This window comes from Corvus kubaryi, unplaced genomic scaffold (assembly GCF_017639235.1).
Source record: "Corvus kubaryi isolate FWS band 111438036 unplaced genomic scaffold, C.kubaryi_AGA036_p1.0 76, whole genome shotgun sequence".
NCBI lineage: Eukaryota > Metazoa > Chordata > Aves > Passeriformes > Corvidae > Corvus > Corvus kubaryi.
The window spans coordinates 12390974-12413735 of record NW_024582063.1 but is presented as its reverse complement, the minus strand read 5'-3'; the positions used below and the strand labels follow the sequence as shown (position 1 = coordinate 12413735).

The 22762-nt window shown below is 39.0% G+C and overlaps 1 protein-coding gene across 4 annotated transcripts in view; it reads left to right on the top strand.

The window, feature by feature from the left end:
• THADA (THADA armadillo repeat containing) overlaps nucleotides 1–22762 on the top strand; it is a 220053-nt gene that overhangs the window by 139107 nt on the left and 58184 nt on the right. For all 4 annotated transcript variants that reach the window (XM_042051827.1, XM_042051828.1, XM_042051829.1 and 1 more), the window contains one exon: nucleotides 19469–19584. In XM_042051827.1, the coding sequence (XP_041907761.1) occupies nucleotides 19469–19584 (116 nt within the window). The remainder of the gene's footprint in view (nucleotides 1–19468; nucleotides 19585–22762) is intronic.

The window sequence follows — 22762 nt, the reverse complement described above, 5'->3', positions numbered from 1 at the left end:
GTAACGGGTCATTTCTCTGGGTTGTGCCAGGGAGGGCATGCCAGTTGGACAGATGTACAGAGCATCCCTCTGTACAGGGAGAGGGGTGACTTGATGGATGCACTGCCTCCCTCTCTCCCATACCCTAAGTTTTGACACTTGTTACTCTGGTTATGGTAAGCGGTTGCTTTGCAAATGTTTCGGCCTTCCTGTTCCAGTGCATGTAGTTCCACTCCTTTATGAATAAAAGCTCCTGCAACCCTGCTAGCGGAGATTTTGGCTGCCTGTGTGTGGCCATTTGAGGTACCCTGCCTGATGTTCAATTACAGCCATGGAGCATCGCTAGTGTTCACCTGGCATCTCTAGTTGTGTTCGAGGATAATTGTGCAGTGACTGAAAACACTGTCTATGAATGTGCTTATATAAAACAACTCTGATTAGGTGTTAACAAAGAGAAATCCTCTGTATAGGTACAGTTTTCACAGTGGATACATTATTTTGTCCTTAAATGATGGAGATGTGAGTAACAAATAATTGTCAGCACAGTGTTTTACTTTTCATTACTTAAGTCTTCCTGAAGAGAGTCGAACTATTCTAGGCACTGGCTGAGTAACTTGATTTAGACCTCCCAGAACAACAGTTGAACTGTTGTGAAGTCTGAGTTTTTAAGTGTTCAATTCTGTGCATGTTTCTTGCACCTGTTTTGTATTATGAATCTATAAGTATCCCTCATAATTAGTTAGGAAAGCAATCCTATCACTCTGTCACAGGCAGAGGATGTTTTTACAGTTGGGAAGAGAAAAGTTGAAACTTGCAAATCTTACCGAAGATATAATATCCTCCTAGGTGGTGCAGTGGATTACTTTAGTACTCCATGGAGTTCATTTTTCATCTCCAAAAACATGTTTTCCATCCCACCCGCATAGGATTTTTTTTCCCCTTCCTTTTGATCTAGGAACCATGTCCTTAAAAAACTTTCAGAGCCAAGAGAAAGACAATCCTGAATACACTTTTTGGATATACTTTTAAAAATACCCATCCATGATAAGTTCTGGCTGCTTGAGGATGTACAAAAAATACTTCTGTGCAGTGAGGCTTTTTTACCATGTTCTGTGTTTTCAGAAGTTCAGTCTGTAGTGAGAAATAGGGAAAGGTGCCTTCCTATGGTCTTTGGAAGATCTCTCTGCCTGTTTACAAAAGAGAAAAATATCCTCCATGAAAGGAAGAGAAAGCTGGGAAAGCTGGGCTTTCAAAAGAATGCTGGGTGGGAGAACTGAATGAAGAGGGATGAGTGGTTGTAAATGGGTAACTACTCAGTAAAGACTTATCAACGTTGAAGGCCAGGATGCAAGAATCTCCAATAGTGGAAGAAAAAAAGTTGAAAGGAAGAGAGGGGGAAGAACTTGGAAATCTAAGAACATGAGACAAAATAACCTCAAACAAGAATAAGACACTTTTCCAGTGTGTGAAAATTGGTATCAAGGGTGTTAATGCATCAGATTAGGATTTTTTTGAATTAATTTAGTGTACTTTTTTTGTCTTAATCAATTTAATGCATGTTAGTTGCTTTGCTTTCTTTAAATATTTGTATGTCACAGGCATTTCTTGCTGTAGTGTTTCTTACTACTGTTTTTTCTTGCCTTTATTCATTTAAGTATTTTAGAATACCAGCATTTTTGACGTAGTTATTGTTGTGCTAAAATTTTCTAGGAACATTTTTTCACATGGCTGTTTGACTTAAAGTGTGGTGTTTTTACTGAGGCTCTAAATGACTGAATCTGAACTAGAACGTGCTCCATAAATGTGTTCCTCTGCTTTTGTTTCTCCAATGCTGTTTGTGCCTAGGCCAGAAAAGAATGGTAAATGGATATCCAGGCTTAGGAAGGGTTCTACTGAAATTTGACAGACATAAAGAAACTACATGGGACCGAAAGTTTATGTGGGTGCACAGTTAACAAGGAGAAGCTGTGTTATGGTTGTATCTGGTGGTGGAGAGTTTATTTGGAGGAGCAGAAGTGGTGCCTTGCTGTAAGCGTCTGTCTGTTTCGCTTTTAGGTCAGGGGCAATGTGGGAAGCAAAGCTCTGAACAAACTGAAGCATAGTTTGTTTTCCACTGTCTAGTACATCATGCTCCCAGTTCTGGGGCATTGCTGCTAAAACTCTCAACTAAAAGCCAGTGACACTAAACTGGGAGGAGCTGTCAGCTCCCTTGAGGGCAGAGGCCCTGCAGAGAGACCTCAACAAATAAGGGATGGGCAGCCACCAACTCTGTGAAGTTAAACAATGGCAAGTGCCCAATTCTCCACTTGGGACAGGGCAGCCCTGGTTGTGTGTGTAGATTGGGGAATGAGAAACTGGAGAACAGCTCCACGGAAAGGGACCCGGGGGTCCTGGTCGATAGTAAGCTGAACATGAGTCCGCAGTGCCCCGGCAGCCAGGAGGGCCAAGTGTCTCCTGGGGGGCATCAGGCACAGCATCGCCAGCTGGGCAAGGGAAGGAATTGTCCAGCTCTGCTCTGCACTGGGGCAGCCTCACCTTGAATATTGTGTGCAGTTCTGGGTGACACAGTATAAGAACGATACAAAACTATTAGGAAGTGTCCAAAGGAGGTCTATGAGGACGATGAAGGGCCTTGAGGGGAAGCCATATGAGGAGTGTCTGAGGTCACTTGGTCTGTTCAGCCTGGAGAAGAGGTGATTGAGGGGAGACCTCATTGCAGTTGCAGCTTCCTTGTGTGAGGGGAAGAGAAGGGGCAGACACTGATGTCTTTACTCTTGTGACCAGTGACAGGAAGAGGTTTAGGTTGGATATCGGGAAAAACAGCAGAGTGTGGTTGGGCACTGGAACACACTCCCCAGGGAACTGGTCACAGCAGCAGCCTGACAGAGTTCAGGAAGTGTTTGGGCAATGCTCTCAAGCACACAGTGTGACTCGTGGAGATGGTCCTGTGCAGGGCCAGAAGTGATAATAATGTGGATTCTGAGTTGGGTGATGAAAAATGTGGCTTCCAGTGGAGCTGCAGGCAGCTCTTGGACTTGAAGTACCCTGCAGAGCCTCCCTCAGGTGCTGGAAACAGCCTAGGTGTGGTCTAATAGCATGGGGAGATGCTGAGAGGGTGAGGGATGTTTCCAAATTTATCACCTGTCAAGATCCCTTCTTTTCTCTACTTCACAAAAGGTGCCGGTTGTCTTTGGATCATCATCCTTGATGTTTGGGAGTGTGGAAACCTCCCCCACAGCTTTAAGCAAGCAAAGAATTAATAAGGCTTCTGAAGGAATGATAAGCAGCAGGTGCTTCTATTCTGCCCTCCCTAATTCCTTTTCAGGCTTGTGCCTCTGTTATCTCTACCCTGTTTCCCCTGGCATCCTCAGTATCCACTCCCTCCCACCAGCTCTTGTTTCAGATGTTTGCTCCTTTATAGCTCTGTTCTGGACCTCATCCTCTCTTACAGAATAGCTGCTATTTTGTTGCTTATTGCACTGGAGTAATTACCATGCTGTCAGAAATGCAGGCCAAGTGTATCTGTATATTGATTTTACTCAGAAGTGTAAACTTCAGATTCAGTACATCTTCACATCTGCAGTGAATATCTCAATTGCTGTTTGGCAGGTAACCTCTGCAGATTGTAGTTGTTCATTCTGGCCTGGTTTTATTGTGAAAAATAAGCAGTAGTTACTATTTTTTTTCTCAAGTATACACTAGTATTTTCAAAGCTGCAGAAAGGTCTTTGTGACAGAAGTGTGTATTGGGAAAGCTTTAAACCTTAAAAATCCGATTTGCCCTTCGTTGGTGCAAATGCATCAACAGTATTAAACCTGTCTTTTTACTATGAGAAATCATTTATGAATTCAACACTTAAACATTTGACATAAATGGAAGATACGGAGCATTTATAGTTCATACCGAGTTTGACTTGGGTGTGGTTGACTTTTCTTAGCCCCTTTTCTTCCTTTCAGCAGTCCAAATGCATGCATTTGTATAGCTTTATAATTTTAAATTTATATTCTTAAAAAAAAATTAAGGTAGGAAAAGCCAACTTCTCTTGGTCCCCACAAAACACTTCTATAGCAAACAAAATGCCTGTTATGTGCTCATCTCCCATTTGTAAAGTGCAAGAAGTCTTTTACTTGTCCTTCCAAGTTTGTCTCTCTTTTTTCATTGGTGAAACAGACACTGCTGGGAAATAGAACAGGAAATGTAAAAAGCACAATGTTCACTTTTTTCAAAGGAAATATAGACAGAGCCGTGCTTGAGTGCATGCTTGATTTTTGTACCTATTGAATTATTTTGTGCCATAAGAAATAACCAGGTAGAGCCTTGGAATGAAGTAACTCTTGAACCCAGTCCAACTCAAGACAAGGAAAAAGGTTAAATCGTATTGTCAGTATGTTGTGTGAAACATGCTATGTGCTTAATACTTTTTAGGTTATTATGTTAATAAGAAAGTAAGTAATATCAACATGAAAATGCATGTGCTATGGTGATACTGCTGTTTTCCCATCTGGTGAATACTACCCACTTCCAAAAAAAGCCTTGGGAAGCTGTAGAGATGGACATAGTAACACTCTGAAAAACTTTACATATACATCCTGTTGCCAGATTTTTTTTAGACTTTATTTCCTGATGTAACATCTAATAAAAAACTATAAGCTGTGTGTGTATCCTGTGTTGCAGCATAAAACTGCAGCCTATAGAAAGTCCTGAGGCATTTCAAAAGGAAGGGACTTGGTGTCATCACCTTTGGGTACCACTTTCTTATGGGAGCCTTGTTTAGCACGTAGGATTTCAAACCTCTGTGGTGGTACTAATATTAAAAGTGACCATAAATAGAATGAAATTCATCAAGGGCTTCCAGCAACAGAAACACCTTTGTTTAATTTGCTGTTTTGAGACAATAATTTATATTTCTGAATTATCATATTGTAAGCTATTATTTTAAAATTAATCAAAATAAAATAAGTTTGTAGCTATTAAAAACTGAGGAGGGAATACTGTTCTGACTGTAGTTACTTCTCTTGGATTATTGTACAATAATTAGAAACATTTAAAAATTATACTGCAGCATCAAGCATCTTCAGTTGACGGAAGTGAAAAAAAAGCTTATGAAAACCAAAATGTGCATTTTGTGTTTAACAAGTTTTGAAATATACACGATATGGCCTCCTGGTAGTCAGTGATCCCTGGTGAGAAAAAAAGTGCCATCTTTGAAACATCACCCTGCCTTTAGCAATAAAAGGAGAATATTGTTTTCCCTAAAAAAATAGGAACTGTTGGTAAAAGTGGTAGAGACACACTGTTAAAGAAGGAAGTATAACTACAAAGTATTGTTGCTCTTAGAGTTGTTTCATTTTCATAATTTTTCGTTTTTCTGAAAAGCCCTATTGTGCTTCTAGAGAAGAAAAAAAAATTGTTCAAGTTAATGTCTTTCAGACAGATACATTGAATATATAACATTGTCATTTAAATCAAATTTGACATAAGAGCTGATAGTTCTAATGACATTTAAAGCTATTTTCAGTCTTGTATAACGTGGTACTTTGTGAACAGTTAAACAAGAAGTTAATTTCCTGTAAAGTTGAATTTGTGAAGTTCTTTGATCACATGGTCCAAATAAATGATCTAATCCTAAATATTTCCTAAGTCAAGTTGCAAAGGTTCTCAAACTTACCATGTCCAGCTCTCAAATTATTACAGCAGTAACTTCTTGGGTTTTTTACTCTCAAAGTGCAGTAGCCTATCAGATTTCCTCAGAAAGGGAGATGTTTTTAACCACCATGGCCTTTAACACTTCTTTCCATCAACTCTCTGACTAGTTGAGTCTTGCTCATGTTTTTCTATCAGCCTTTTCCTTTCAGAGGAATTAATGTTCCATCCGAGTGTTATCTTTTAATTCAGTTTTATATCGGGGTATTTATAAAGACTGAATAGGGCAACAGGAAGAAAGGCTTAGAAGTTGGCAGTCAGTCGTACATTTTTTCATTCAGTCAGTACAGGAATGAGGCTTGTAATGGGGTTATCTACGTAAAGAATCCCTGGGGTTTTACACAGACAACTTTGTTGAATAGAATTACAGCACCATGATTAGCCACAAAAATCCTCTAAACAGTTGCAGTGTTGTGATTATAGAAGCGTAAAGCACTTCAGAGGTGTCCCTGGACGCCATTCAGTTTTGGTGCTGTGAGCAGGAGGTGTTGTCATAGACCTGAATTAGACAAACTTGATTTGGGTCTTTTTTCTTTAATTAGCCTGTTTTCCTGTGAATAAAATGGGTTATTTTGGGTGACAAGTACAATATTTTCACAGTTTGTACAGTAACTAAAACAGAGGTGCTGAATTTCCGGAATTCTTTCATTTCTTTCATGGTTTATAATACAAAACTTTCATATTCAGTATTGCTACTGTATGGTGCACAATGCTGTCTGTAGGGCATCTCTTCACAGGTTTATGTAGTGAACACTGTAATGTCACCAGTAAGTATTTTATTTTTACCTTTTAACTTGTTTAACAAAAAGCTTTTACTCTCTTGTTATCTGTAACTAGAAGAGAACTCATCCTCCTTAACATCAAGTAAAGAAATTTATAAGTAGGTGGACTCCCTTTTTGCAGCTGGTTGATAATTTTTAATGTATTGTAAGGCCGACAAGACTGATCAAGTGCACAGAAAACACGTAACAGTGTTTGGAGAGGGAAAGAGGGAACTTGGTTTCAAATAAAGTTATTTTGTTTTTCCAAGTGCAGTTAAACCATGGAATTGTGTGGAATTTTAGTAGACTTCTAAACTACCTCTGTGGATTCCCTAACTTCTGACATATTCTTGCTAGTTCATTTTGTTGTCTTTTTTTGCCAAATTGAAACATTTTTAACGTTTGAGTTGATGTGAAGCAGTCATACTTCATACTGTTGTATGTGTTTTATTGTGGTTCTAGTTCTGTAGTAAATTTTACGGCTAAAAAACCAGAAAGTATGCAGCTTTATGGGATGATTCTTCAACATAAACCATCGATTCCCAGCATAATCTGTTGATAACTAGTGGATACTTTGTGATCAGGATTTAGGAAAGGGTATGGAACAGACCCCTCTAGGACTCTAAAAAGGTTGCAACACTCTGATAACGGAGATGCACACAAGATCTGTGTGATGAGGAGCCATTCAGTGTGTGGCACCTTTTAGCTGCTTTGTATCAGAGACTATGAACAAAGTACTGGAAGCATGAGTGAGGGTAGTGGTCCCTTCCACTTGTCTCTGTTCTGCCAAATTGAGACTGTGAAGTGACTTGAAACCACAAGCTCTCCCTGGATTCTGGTTTCGTTTATCTAAAGGTAGTAAAATGAAGTGTTTAATCTGTTAACTAAAGAAACTGTTGGTTTTAGTGGGTGATGTTGCAATTGCAGCCGCTGGTAAAATACAAAAGTGACAGGACTGTGGAGTGGTGGGTGGAGGTGAACACAACCAGGATCAGATTGCTGCTGATTGCAAAGTGATAATACAGTGAAGAACCCATCGAGATACTCTTACCACTTTTGTTTGGTGCTTATTTGAATGAAAAAGGGTATGAAGTATCCTGATAGTCCCTTCCATCACTGATGCAGGGTGGTTTTCAGCTGCTTTGAGCAAATCTGGCATTTAGTGAGATGGGTGCCTAGTTGTTCTCACTGGCAGTTTTGAGGCCTTAATGCTAGAAGAATTTGTGTTGGCTCGTGCTCTGCAAACAGCTTGTGCACAGCAGTCCACATGCAGCTGATCATCACTAGTCCTCTGGCTGCCGGGTGTTGCAGCTGCCACAGATCAGCTCGTGGTCCTCCTGGAGCCATTTCAGCAAAAACAAAGAAGATTTAAATATTTGGATATTACTTGAATTTATGTATTTCAATTTGATGTGACTGAAGGGAATGGGGAGCTTGCTTTCATTAGAAACCTGGGTAGGATGTTTGAAATTGTTAAACTTCAGTAGGATGTGGTGTTGAAAAAGTGGTGGGCATGGTAAAATCTGCCATTGGCACCAGTCTGTTCAGAAGGCAGCAACCTCTGTGCAGTTCAATATCCAAAGCTGAGCAGAGGGTTAAGCAGCTTTAAAAAACTATTCTTAGAGACAGTGAGACAGCTGTACTCCTCTGGGATAATAAAATCAAAGGCAAGCACGTGCAAATGTTGGAGAAGGTGGTCTTGAGTAAGGGAAAGTGTTGGAAGAACTTGCTTTTCAAAAAAATCTTTTCTGCCATAAAAACTTTTGCTGTTGACATTCCCTTATGTCAAAAACACATCAATTGCATGCGAGTGGAAGAGAGAAGGGAGAAAAATAACAATAAAGAACAGATCTTTCTGACCAGCTTCTAATTCCTCTGAAGAGCCCCAGGAAATTTCATCTTTTTACTCTGGACATTGTCTGTTACTGGTGAATTCACAAAGGCGGTGTTCATCTGCTGTGGTGCTGCTGATTGTAAATCAAAGTGCATGATCTTACTAGAGCTCAGAAAATGTTTGATAGCTTTGAGTTTGGCACTTGCTGCGATAGCGTAGGATGCTTGTTTGTCTGGGGAAAAAATCCACAAGGCTATGAAGCATTCTCTCTAATTAAAATCAGAAGGAATAGTTGAGCCATTTGGGGGAGATGTAATCAGCTGACTGGTGAGATTAAACTTTGGGAACAAAAGGCAAATACATTGCAGGTAGAATTCCAAATGTTCAAAGCAGAGATGCAAAATTCATTAATGTTACTCTCTGGTTATGCAGTTAGCCTGTTCCTTGCCCTTAAATTTACCTTGGCTGGGGCACTTGCAGTTAAATGGCACTGTGGAAATTACTGGAAAACATTAACATTAACTTGTTATTGTAAGCTGACATCATGCTGAACCTGATGGGAAGTGAAAATTTATAAATAGCTTGTCCATATGTGTGAGGCAAAAATCTGCTGATCTTCAGCAGTAGCGTGATTCATGTATTTGTTGTAGTTTAAACTTCATCGTGAGTTTTTATGTTTCTGTGAACTTCATAGTTTCAAAAGCTTTGAAGATCAGTGGTCCAACGCTGACAGAGCTCTGAGGAAATACTGTTGATATTTTCTGTGCAGTTTTGGTGGTACAATCTACATCATACTGACACTTCGGTATTCTTCCCTCTGTGTTTTCTGGAGAGCCAAGTGCTTCCTAAAAGAATACTTAAAGCATAATTTTGTCATTTCTTTCTCCCCATGTAAATTCTCATGCACATACCTACCATCTATGAACTGGAACTTAGAGGATCTGAATTGTCTGCCTCTGACATGCACCCTTCGTATATTTCAAATAAATCACCTAATCTCTGTTTTCTTGCCTGCAAGACTTTATTCTATAATCTTTTATAATATGGGAGAGGGGGGGCATACTGAGAAACAGTATGTGATTGCATAAGTAAAAACTTTATTTCTACATCATTCATGGAAAATAAGAGGTGTTGTGTATTTCAGGGAGCCAGTCCTCTTTCCTCTCAGATGATCTTCCTTGCTGGAAAGTGGCTGTATCCACATACACCTGTGCTGAACAGTGCTGCCATGTAGTAGTACAATGAGACTGAAAACACAGGAGGGCTGTTTGGTTGAGGATTGTCTTTTCCTTCTTATGTTACAGCTAAGTGGGATCCTTTCACACAAATTTCTAGATGTTACTGTAATAAAAGAAGAAAAATTAAAATGAAGAGTTTGCATTAAATGCACCTTCCTTTCTCCAGTTGTCCTATGTACTGCCCTTGTAAAGCTGAACTCGTTATTAATGTTTACACTTGGAATTCAATTTGAATATCTGCAAGTTAAGCCCACCCATCAGTTATGCTGTCTAGACATAAAGTTACTTTTATTGCATGTTTCAGTTGTATGTTCACTTTTGTAGGGATAATTTTGACAGAGGAAAATTTTTGTGAGTTCTGCTTGCATTCAGCTGTGTTGCTTTATGTCAGAGGAGTTTGGCATTTGAGTTCTGGGTCTGGGCACCAACATGAATGGTGTTTGATGTATCTGCATAGCTGCAGGCCCCAGTGTCCCCCTTGTTACCTGCATCTAACTGTGTGAGAATTTTCTTTAAGGGAGGGACGTTTTCCCTTTTGTTTACACTCAGAGAGGTGGAAGAGCAATCAATCTTACATAAGTTCAGTAGGCTTTGTAATGTTGGCTTACAGCTCAAACAAAAGAGTGCAGTTGTTAATATAATATTGAGTTCCTCAGTGCAGATGGAGCCGTAAGCAGTGACAAAATGCTCGTAAATAAGCAGCAATGGAAGGGAAGTTGATCCTCATGCACAGAGACATGTACAGTCACAGGTTATGACTGACAATGTACTAATGGGGAAAAGCTTTCAGAAGTTGTAATACAACCTTGAAAGACATCGCCTCTTTTTTTTTTTTATTACCATGTTTATAGCTAGCTGCACTGGGACTTTTCATGTGTCAAGTTATTCCTCAGACTTTAAAAATACTTAATATTTTTCTTTTGTTTGAGAGAGACTTGTATGTATATTTTCTCTTCTGGTAGTTTAAAATCATTAGTTGAGAGAAGTAAATAGTTTTCTGTAGCTACAAGTTTTACTTTATTTTGTAATGTGAATTTGGGAACTAAAAGCATCAAATTGATATAGCTTAGTTCTAATTATTTTCTCAGCTTGTGTGTTAATGCAGACATTCCTGAGGCAGAAGATCACCTCTGCTGAAACCAGCAGAGCTGCGGGGTCAAGTGGCAGTGTACTTCTGAGCACTCCTGATAAACATGCTCGTACTACATCTCTTACCGTGTCAGCTTCTTTGTGTCAGTGGGGTAGCTGACAATATTCCTCCTAACTGTAAATATCCCTCAGTAAACAAGAATGTGTGCCTTGGTCTTTTATTTGCATTTGTTTCTTTCATGTGGACATGTGCAGGAGAGCTGTTATGAAGACATAGCCTGGGAAAAAATAGTTTCAAGTTGTTTCACTGCCACCCCCAAAAAAAAGGAAGAGGAAAAAGAAAGCTGGGGTATGTGTGTGTGTAGCTTTATACCCTTTGAGGTAGCTGGATTAAGCCAGTGATGGATGGGTTTTTAGGATAGCAGAGTATAGACTTGGAAGAAGAGACTTCATTGTATCCTTCCCGCTGTCTGTTCTGATCAGAAATACAGGCTGAGGACAGTTCTCAACTGCTCCCAGCACTCTGGTGTGTTCATTTCTCTAGACTTCAAGGTTTTGGTTACATGCTGTGGGAATATAATAGGGATGTTTGCAGAGAGTGGAAATGCCACCAGCTCCACAGTAGCCTCTTTCATCTCTGCTCAGGCAGGCTGGTTAGGAGGATGTGTGTGAGACCCACTCAGATTTGCCTTCTCTTTCTTTGAGTCGTCAGGCAGATTTGCCTTTTCTTAGCAGTGTCTGCTTACTGGGGATTTCTGTTTGCTCATAAGCCAGTCCTTCTGGTTGGGTTGCTCTGCCCAGCACATGTACCTTTAGCTGAATGACAGCTTAAAAAGTATCTTAAATCCTAATGATAAAAAAGTCCTCATAATGGTAAAGTCAGATGTCATATTGGGTTTCTGTGTGAATAAGCAAACCGTGTACTTCTAAGAGAAAATTCAGCTGTGTCTTCCAAGTAAAATGAACCTGATGTTTCCTGGCAGCAAACTTCTCATTGTTTTGTTTTCTCCTAATGAAAATTTTGAGTCACATACACAAATTTAAGCTGCAATTCAAGTTTTATGTTGACTAAAACAGGAAGAAAAACCTGGAGAAAAACCTAATAAAAATTGTATTGCAAGAACTTTGATCTGTGAAATTTCACATTTTTTGGGCTTGTCTTAGGTAAAAATTGGTTTATCTTAAATGTGATGAACACATTTTTAATTTAATGGATGTGTTTTCATATATGTCTGTCACTGAGAAGAAAGCAACTTTGCTATTTTCAGCATCTTCTAACTTTCATCAGTTATGGCACATTCATAATTTTCAGATTATTAAGTAGCTGTGTTATTCTTGCTGAGTTGTACGGAGTTAACTGGTATTGTATTTTTATTCATTAATTTAGATGTTTTCAAGCCTTTTTTTACTTCTTAATTCAATCAAAACATGCTTGCCTTCATTTTAGTCAAAACAACTTTTAATTAATGTGTAAACCCAGCTTCATGAATTTTGGTGGATATATTTGGAAGAAGGATTCAAGTGCCGTAATTTTTCATGAATAATAAAGCAAAACTGGGTAATTAGATGATGAAATGTGCTGACAAAACAAAGCTAAAATTCTGGAAAAATTGAATTGTGAGCCAGCTGTTGCTTTAAAGAAAGAAAAAAAATTTATAGTTTTCATAAAATTATTTGCAGACAGAAATAGTTGAACTTCAGACTGAGTTTATTAAATAAGTCCATACAAAAACAAATTTAAGGAAGCAATATTCATATGCAATCATATAATGTATCTCTGGCAGAAATAATAATCTGATCTGTTAGTTGTGGAACTACTATTATGTAATGAAAGACTTCTAAGAAAGGAAATTGTAGGAACAAAGGGGGTGATGCCTGTAATAATTTTGTATGTGTAAATGATCTAGGACTGTGAGAAGAATGATGGCTTTTCAAACACATCTGTTTGTGGGTGACAAGAGAATTGATAAACACTTGGAATTCCTCTTCAGTATATTGCCGTTTAAATGGGGAAATAAATTCAGAATATTTACTCTCTCCCACAAACACCGGATAGAAAGTTCTCTCATAATTAAATACCTCAGGTGAAGAAAATCCTTGATGACTGTAATAGCACTGATCTATCCACGATCTATCCACAGAGTTGCTAAACCTCAGTGTGGCAGAGTCTGGGTCATGAGGATGCAGGGCACAGGGTGCCACCAGCAGTGCCCGGTGCAGCACCGTTGTGTCCCCTGGTTCTGGACTCATTTTAAACTCTGCAATGTGCATGGTGGCTTTTGTCTGGGAGATGAGCATGGACTGCAGGCACCGTGTTCATGCCATACTCCCTGGTGATAAAGCATTGTATTTCTTTTCCACAAATACAAATTTTTAACAGAGCGGGGTGGTAAGCAGATAGTTATAAACTCCCCTATCTATTTTTGTGTGGATATCTTATTGGAAAACTGGGGATGGTAGGTGAAGTTTTTAGTCCCATTGTAATTATCACACTGGCACTTTTCTTCTTTAAGAAAAAAAGGGGATTTTAAGGACTTGTTTTTCCCTGGAGCTTATTATTGTAACTTTGAACTTTTTATCGTACTAATAAAAATGCCTTCACCTGTCACAGCAGCTTGCCAGTTTTTATCTACATGGTTGTAGTAAAAAAAAATTGGAACTTAATTTCAGAATACAGAGATAACTTGGCAGTTGTTTTTATCGTAGAAGAAGAATAAAGTTTTATCTGCCTTTAAATGAGAGAAGAAAGGAAAAACTGCGTTTGAGGTTTTTTTCATTAGCATGTTAATACTCAGGCAAAAGCTTTTGATGGAACAGTTCTGAAAACCCATGTTTAGCTTAGTAAATCTTCTTACTGCTGCCATTTTGCAAGCGCCCTTTTTTTTTTTTTTTGCCTTCCCATGTTACTTCAACCTTCATAGCTTGGTGAGTGGCATATTTTGGAAAGCTCAGTATTTACACAGTGTTTTCTTTCAGCTGCTGAAATATCTGTATTCTTTGTATTTTTTTAGGGAGTTAAAGGATCTGTGTTGAGGATGTAAAGTTTCAGGTGATGTCAGTTTGGTTTCTTGGTTTGTATTTTCTTTTCCCCCCAGTAAGCACTGAAATGAACACTGGGAGCATTGTTGCAGTCTTGCACTTAGGAATGTGAATATTTGTATTGTATACTTCATTTCATCCAAACATAGCTGAGGGCATGCATGAAAAAGTTTTTATTGCTTTGGGTCATCTTAAGGGGAGGAAAGCTTAATGTTGCTACTTCACCAAGAAGTGTGCAACCGTATAACCTCCTGTTTTTGGAAAATCTCACTGTTTGAAAAAGGCACTTGGTGCAGCAACATGCTGAAGGCTGTGCTTTCTTTCAAATGCAAACATGTGCTCAACTACACCAGGTATCCACCTAATCACTGTTTTATGTTGGAAATTAAAAGTTGTTACGAACTTCAGAAACCTTAGTTTCTCCCATAAAATTACTGCTAATGCTACAAAATGTTGATTTTAATTTGTTAGAAAATGTGTCATGCTAGATCAACTTTGTGGCTATTGAAAGGTTGTGCTATATTTGCAGTGTCTCTATATGTATGCAGGAGAACTCTTGCCATCAAAAAAAGTTTGCACTAGGTAAGTTTTGTGTTTGATAGTTTTCCTCCGTCACTACGTTCCTTCATTATTTTAATTGTGTCCCAGCAATTCAAGCTGATATGAGAGCTGCTAAAGATAATGATCTGCTGCATATCATATCAAAGTTAGTGTGGGGGGAAAAAATGTCTCTTCCTGCTTCTCATGATTTATATTTTTGACTTAGCTGATGTCTAACCATTTAAGTATTTGTTTTTTTTTTTTTTAAAAAAAAGCAATATGCATTTTTTTTCACTTAATCATCTAAAATGAACACTTGGAAAGTAGCAGATGTTATGTTTTAAGGCCTTCTTGGGTACAAAGAAAACACTCAACTTTCTCACATCATGACAGAGCAACACAGAAGTCTCAGTGTTGCATCTGAAAGCACGCTGTTGGCTGGGGGATGGATGTGAACAGGACAGAAGGATGTGTGTCCTGATAGACCAGCAGGGAACCAAGCCGGCTGTTTCTTTTTTTCTCTTCCCTCCCCCACCCTTCTCTGCTTTTTCCCCTTTCCTTGAGGCTTCTACAGCTGAAAAACCAGGGTGAAACATTGACAACTCCAAGGAAGGTACTGGAAGTTGGGAGCGGCTGAAGAGCAGAACATGGCTTTATTGGCATGCTGAGTCCTTGGGTTTTGTTCATTAGTATCGTACTAGTTTGAAAACAAACCAGTGGGAGGTACCAAGTCAGAATAACAATTTAATAGGGAAATCAAAAAAATAAAGGCAGAAAACACTGGGTTAAACTGACAGAGTCAGGATACAGCCTGACACCCTGTTAGGGTGGTGGTAGCAGTCCAATAAAATGGTGGCTGCAGTCCTCTTGAAGTGGTGGATGTGGTTCTGTTGAAGCAGTGATCCCGTAGAAGGGTCTGGTCTTCCTCAGAAGGTCCAGTGCTGGCTGTGTAGCTCCTGTCCTCTGGGAATCCAGTGGAAAGGGTGTCTGTGGTGTTTGGAATCTCAGATTGTATTCAGGATGTAATGGTTGGTTCCTCCCTCTGGGTGGAGCATCTCACAATAGGATGATGAGTCATGAGGCCAGGTGTTGATGGGCTCATTAACAGAAGATAGTCTGGGGGGAGGAGGCAAGGAAACACTGCCCCCCTGGTTTCAGCAGCTCATGAGGATGGTAATAGAATACACTGCAACCCAGGACAAGGATATAGTGTCACACCTGGGCTGGCTTGGTGGGGTTTGTTTGTTTTTTTTCTGTGTTACTTTGCACTGAATAGTTGTCCCATGGCAGGTGGTTTTACCTGCAGCATCTTAGGACATGCTGGCTCAGAGTTAGAACCTTGTGGGCTGAGTAGTCTCAGAATGATCCGTCACCGGACACTTGCCCATCATCACGTATCAAAATATCTGGACTTCCCATGGCTTGCACTGTTTTAACAACCCTTGCCCAGGTTGATGGACTGTCTCTGCTGTTCTGTTGGTGTAGCAGCTGGATAGGCTGTTCAGGAGCCAGGATAATAATCCAACAGGGGAGGAAAAGGTTTCTGGGCATCCATGAACTCACCGTCTTTAATGCAGCATTCCACAGAACTACAGACAGTACCTTTTCTCAGTGAAGTGTTGTATCTATTAAAAAGAATCACTGTCAGCCAATAAGTCTTCATAAACCTTCCTCCACAGATAGTGCAAATCTTTGGTAAAACTAACTTTAAAAAAGAAAAAAAAAATCATTAATATATTGTCTTTGTGTAATAAAAAACCAATGCCACATACACAAGGAACACCATGACCTCACTGCATTTATGCGTGAGGAATTTAGCAGAGGCTTTTAAATCATGTAGTATTTTGGACTTGAGGAGAGCCATGTGCTGGAAAGCCTGTCTGTTTTATTATTTATATCAAACAGTCTCATAAAACTTGCTACCTGCTCATGCAAACATTGCCCAGCTTGTAGTCTTAGATCATGGAAGCCACATGGAAGCCAAAGAATGACACGTCACAGGTGATGGAAGTGAAGAACTACCAAGGCTAACTTTTATACATTACTTGTTTGGTTACCTCTGGTTTTAGCTTATGTAAAGTAAGGCTTTGTATACAACGTGCTGATTTTAATTACAGTTTCCAATTTAGCTAAGGCATTCTAAAATCTCGTGCTGAAAAAAGAATTTCTTTGGGGAAAGGTTTCTAGGTGTCTGAAATTTGGTGAGGGTGCCTGAATAGCTGATAGAGGGCTTGCAGTGAAACACCAAGAAAATCAGGATTTTGTTTATGTCAAAAAAAGTCAGAACAGGCTAAATCATAGTTGAGCATTTTCTCTGATGGATGCTAGCACTTTTCACGAGTGCATAAAACTCTTACGTGAGTTGCACCTTCTAATTCTGCTTCTTAAATATGGCTTGTGTCCTGTGATTTTTACCATCTGAATAGTATTGAAAGGATGTGGTTCATATAGAGAATTAATTCCAGAGGAGTTTTGGTTGGACTTTCAGTACTGAATTTCCTACCTGGACAAATTTAAATCCACCAAATTGACCTCTGTAGTATACACAGTTCTTTCTCTTTCAAGACCTTTAGCTTGAACTAGCGGACTACTTAGGTTTCCTCTGCCTCTACACAGAAGGCACTTTGAGAGTTGTTTTCAAAGAGATTAAATTAACTTAAGCTTCTAGGAAAAAATATGATAGCTCCTTCATAACTGTGAAACAGATTTTATATTATTGCTTAGAGGTAAATCCATTGTCATTCCTGGAAATGAACATAAGCACAGATGAATAAAATTGGAAAGGTTAAGGCGCCAAATGGTTTTCAATGAGCAGAGGATATAAAAAGCAGTAAGAGTTTCTGCATAAATATTATTTTCCATTTTTGTTCTTTTTCTTCTGTTGTGTGTATGACTTAACAGGGGCTAAGGACAAGCCACAAAAAATATAGAGTAACTATTAGTAGTGGCAGCTTAGTACATTGGTTTTCATGAAGGTTAATTTGAGTAGGTACTTACGTAAACCATTTTAATAAGCAAACACTTGCACAGGCAAGAGCAGACTAAAGGAGAGGACTCAAGGTAGAGATGTCTGGTGACACTTTGAAATGTTTGCAAGCTTGTGCTTCTGCAAAGCATTTTGTAGAAAAAGGTCAAGGTTCAAAAAGATCTTGGAAAGGCCATCTTAGAAAAATGCTATCAACAAAATGATGTTCAGTTCAGAGGACTTAGGAAGATGTAAAAAAAGACAAAAAGACAAGCTACTTTTCCAGGATGTGTCTTGCCTATAGAGCACCTGCTAACAAAGGGAGATAGGAGTTTATTTTATTGTTCCTGTCAAAGGGCCCTGGTGAGATCTCTGTGTTTAATAAGTGCCTCACTAGGAAAAAATCTGGACTGACTGAACAGTGTTCAGAGAACAGTTGTTTGCTGTAGGGGCAGGGATGGGAGCAGACAAGAACACCTTCCCTCGAGAGCTTGGATTTTGAGGGTGAAAGACTAGAGGAGGTTGCATACAAGTGTTCCAGAATCTGCTTTCTTGGCTGTTTTCAGGATTAGGACAGTCAGGCATTTGTTTCATCCAAGAATGTTTAGACCCTGCCTCAGTGTTTGTATGGATTAGATAGTCTCTTGACATCTCTTCTCTTTCTGTGCTTATTTGAAACAACTGCAGCTGTTTTTCCACTTGAATGATTTCACAAAAAACTAAAACAGATGAAATTGTGTCAAGTTAATGCTATGTGGCAGTGCTTGTATTTCCAAAACAAGCAAACAAACAAAAAATTATAACCCCTGGAGCAAGTGACAGCTGGAATGTGGAAAATCAAGATCTGAGATCTAAAAATCTGGATACAAAGGTTTTTCTTTTCCCAAAGTGAAGTGAAGACCCAGCTTGATCCATTAGTCATTAAATTGTCACTTTGCAAGTAGGAAGTGCTAATACTCTCACATGTCAAGACTGTTTCCATATAAAATGCTCACAATATGTATTTTCAGAAATGGTCTGGTAATATATCTTTAAGCTTCCTAAATTCTGCACATGGTCAGTTTCAGTAAATAATGGGGGATGTACTTTTTCAATTTGCATAGAAGTCCTTTCTGTAAATGTAACTTACCTGTGTAAGTGAAGAGTGTTTCAAATTTTGAGGCTGTAAGGCAAAATGCCTTATGCTGAGCAAGATCTTCTCCATTAGGCTTCACTACTGCACCATGCATTTCCATGTGTTTCTGTTTAGAAATTAGCTCACCTAGGTGATTGCTGTTCTCTTACGTGTGAATGGGGAGAGTTAAACCCAAGTGGGATGATAGGGGTGGTGTCACTTGTGTCGAGTGTGTGTCACATGCAGGATGGGTACTACAAGGGGCTGGTCTTGCAGAGTCCCTCTCCACTGTACAGTTGGTATCAGCTTTCTTACACTACCTAATATTTTTATTTCATGCTTAGATGATGATACTTTTTTTTTAACTAATGTTTTTCTTAATACTTTTCTGTATATTCAGTGCTACTTGAAAAAACCTGTTTTCAAATAGCAAAGGAGGGTCTCTGAGAACATACATTTTTTGTTCTGTTAACTGCCTGAGCAGAAGGCTACAGATCTTGCTTTCTATTCTGGTACCTTGAATTCTTCCCTTCATCATAGCTTGGACATGTCTATTAGGCTTTTACATGAATCTCTGGAGGAGAAAGTGCAGAACCCCAGTACCAGGAGCTCAGTCTGCTCAGTCCTTTGAAAGGGAAGGTGTGAGCATCTCCCTGCTCTGTGAAACCCAACTGCCCATGGTGTTTGGGGCCTGGAATGAAGATTCTCAGGAGCAGGAATAAAGATACTTTTCTGTCAGCACTTCAGAGTGTTTACAGATGGTAATTCCCTTTCCTGTCTCCTTGGTTTGTACAGTGCGAGCAGCCCCGCTCCATCAATGTGCCAGGCTGCCAGTCTGCTCCCCAGGCAGTTGTGCTGGCACTGGGGGAGCAAATGGCACAGCAAGAAAGTTGAAAGTTGAGGGATGCTTGAGTTGGGAAAGGCCAGAGGAGTGGTGTTCATCCAGCTGCCTTCTGTTCACTTCATGGGGGTTAACATCTTCTAGCATTTTCTGTTGTTTTGTTCTTGTGCGAAAAATGAGTTTTAAAGATAAGGCAACTTAAGGATTTAAGGATTCTATCTGCTACAAGGCCAAGTGAATACATGTTTTTCCTTGAGTAATAGTTGTTCATTTTGCAGGTGACTGTTTCATCTTACAGTTATTTGGAGGAAAAGCAGTGGCTAGAAACTCTTAGTTTCAAATTTTTTTTTTTTTTTAAAATTTAGGTTTTTCACCTGCTGCAGTCGTACCTAGAATCAAACCAGTTTGCTAGTTTGGACTTCCAGCAGGGACTGGGCGACATCATTACCTGTATGGGAACCAAGCTGTGGCTGGCTAAAAGGTAAGATAAAACACAAAATACCTCACTTATAAACACAATTTACTAATGTATGGAAGACTTCATTGATTTTTAAAATTATTATTATTTTAACGAAGTGGACAGATTTATTTGTCTTGAAGTATGTACAAGTTATACACCTTACTGGCTTGCTGATTTTTAATCAAGATATTTTTTTTTTCCAAAAGCGAGGATGAAAAAGCATTGTAGTCCAGTCATTAAAGAAAAAAATAACTGTGAATGAACATTCCTACAGAAACAGACATTTTGAGGATAACTGTTGCTTCTTGGCTAAGAAAAATATGCCACGTATATGAGGTTTTTACGTTACTGTTTTTCTGACTTTGACCTTTAGAGAAAATTAGTAGGAAAATGTCATAGCAATTGTTTAAACTAAGAGTGTTTAGCTGCCCACAAACAATCCAAGATAGATTTGGAAATATTTTTCATAAGTTCATCTTCAGGTGACCTACATACAACTAACTTGCTCTTTCTTTCTTTTTTTCTTCCTTTCTTTTCTTTCTCTCTTTCTCTTTCTCTGTTTCTCTCTCTTCTTCTTTCTGTCTTTCTTCCCCTCTTTCCTTCTCTACTTTATCTCTGCAATTGCTTTTGAGAATTCCAACCCATGGGAATTCCCACTCAGAACTTTAAAGGAATCAGTTGTGGACAAAGAGCACAGATCCCTGCATAGATAGATAACTGGGAATATCCCATATTTTGCACTGTGGAGTGAGGTCACCAGTGCAGCTAGTGTGGATCTCTGATAAAACCTGAATAATTTTCTGATTGTCAAAACCAAAACCCTTAGAGGTTTGGAGAAAGGGGGTGTCTAGTGGGTGGGAGAAATCTATCAGTGTTAACTGAGTTGGGGTAATGAAGATAGATTTGATCTTTGGGAATTACAGAAGTGTCTCCTCAAGAGTGAGAGTGATGATATGGCAGATAAAACTTGGTGCAAATAATTGGAAAATGGTGCTCGTGAGCAAAGTCTGGACTTTACCTGGGGAAAGAGTGGTTGACTGAGCAGATTTTTTGTTTGAAAAAATTACTCTTGTTCTTGGTAATGCCCAGGAGGGGAGGGGGAAAATATCATAAAAAGAATGGAAGAAAAACACAGAAAACACATCTATATTAGTGTATTAATCTGTATTGTATATTTAAATATTGTGTAAACCTCAAAGAAGATACAGTAGGAATCAGAAGCAGTGTAAAGACTGACAACAAGTATAGAACAGTTTCTACTTGGGGACTGATTAAATAGACTGAGATTTTTTTTTAATCATGGAAAAGGGACAACTGAGGGATGTGAAATATGAGTCACATAGAAAGGGACAGGAAATTAGCATCCTATCCAAGGTGGCAGATGTAAAAGAAACAAACTAATGAAGTTTTTAATGTAATTTTAATTTGGCTTTGGATCTCTGTGATATAAGATAGTCTTGGTTTTAAGCCTGTCTGAATTTTTAAACAACGATTTAATGGAGTCATGGAAGGGAAGTCCAGTGAGGTTACTGAGTATTTAGACATCACAATTGGCTCAAGAAGTTCTTCAGCAACCTTGAGGGTTGAGACAGAGGTTTTGGCAAGTGTCACCATAGTTGTGCTTCCATTTCTTGTGCATCTGCTCTCTGCTCCAACTGGAGACATCATGGTGGATTTGGTGGACCTTTTGGCTTGAATCAGTGTAAGCGTTTTTAAGTGTTTACATGAGAATGTTAATTTGCATAACTAAATTAAATTCACTGATACTGTTATAAAGAGTAAAAACCCAAACACTAGAGACCAAATCCGGTAGAAAGACACTCATGCTAAGTAATTCAAATGTCTTTCTCTTGCAGTAAATACGTAAGGTCTGGGCTCTGTTCATTACAGATTTTAAATAAATTCTGTATTCGAACTATTTTTTCAGAACTGCCCTTTTTAATACATCAGTCACATTAGTGCTGACTGGTTGGGTTTTTAGTGAGGTTTTTTTGATTATTATCATCTCTGGAAAGGAAAACTTTTCAGGCCCTCTCTAAGAAATTATTGTGCACAGTAAGGTATTTTCCTGAAGAGAAGTATTTTCTCTTTCAGTTGCCTGTAAAAAGTAGGCTGTATGTGCTGATATTAACTCCCTGTCAGCAGCACATTTTCATTTTGTCAGTTTGTTGTAGCCTCCTTCTCATAGTCTTGCATTCTCCATAATGCAGTCAATGCTATACATAAAGTGTTTTAGAATGTCTTTTCTCCCCAGATAGTAAAATTTTATGTTATGAGCATGCAGCCTTGCAATACTAACTTAAAGCATTGGGTTTTTAAATGACAGAAATTATTTTTGCAAATTTCTGATGTACCTTACTGTTCTTGCACACTTTGAGCTAAGGTGTGTTTCCTGCCTGCCTTCCTGCCTTCCATCCATCCATCCATCCATCCATCCATCCATCCATCCATCCATCCATCCTGCCCTCTGTAACTCTCTTAACTTTCTGCTTGAGATAAATGTATTCAGTTAAAAAAAAGCGAAGGAATAAACCTCCAAGAAGCAACCCAAACAAACAAAGGTATTGAAATGAATGGTGTTTTCTGATGGTTTTAGTGTCCCACATTCACTGTGCAGCTTTACTGTTGGTAGTTGAGTGGGTGAAGGTGAACAACTGCTCACTGTGGTGAACAGTGAGGTTTGAGAGTCTTGTTCTTGGTTTTCCGTTTTCTCATTTTAAAGGGGTTTCAGAAGGTTGCTTGGCAACTGAGTTACGAAACTCAGTAAGTCCATCTGTGTGGGTTTCTGGATGTTGGGAGAGCCTATTAGGAAACCAGCACTTTATTCTTGCCCTGTTGTAGACTGCTAGGCATGCATCTGCTGCTGTCAGAGAGGGTGATGGCTGGCTGGACCCTCAGTCATGTACAGTCATTCTTACCTTCTTTCTGTTCAGGCAAAGAGAGTGAGCACCACAGAGAAAAGTTAATGAATCCCCATCTGGTTTTTCTGCCTTTTTCATAAGGAGAGAATTTACCATGTCACCAATACTGCAGGGCTGTGTCTGTTTGAAAAGAGAGTATAGGAGGCACTCACTATTAATCTTAAATGGGTTAAAAAAAAGTTAAAATAGCAGGAAAATGGTTTGTGAATCTGGGGAGTTATTTCTAAACATCAATTTTCAATCACATTTCTGTGCTAGTTCTGTAAAGCTCTTGCTGG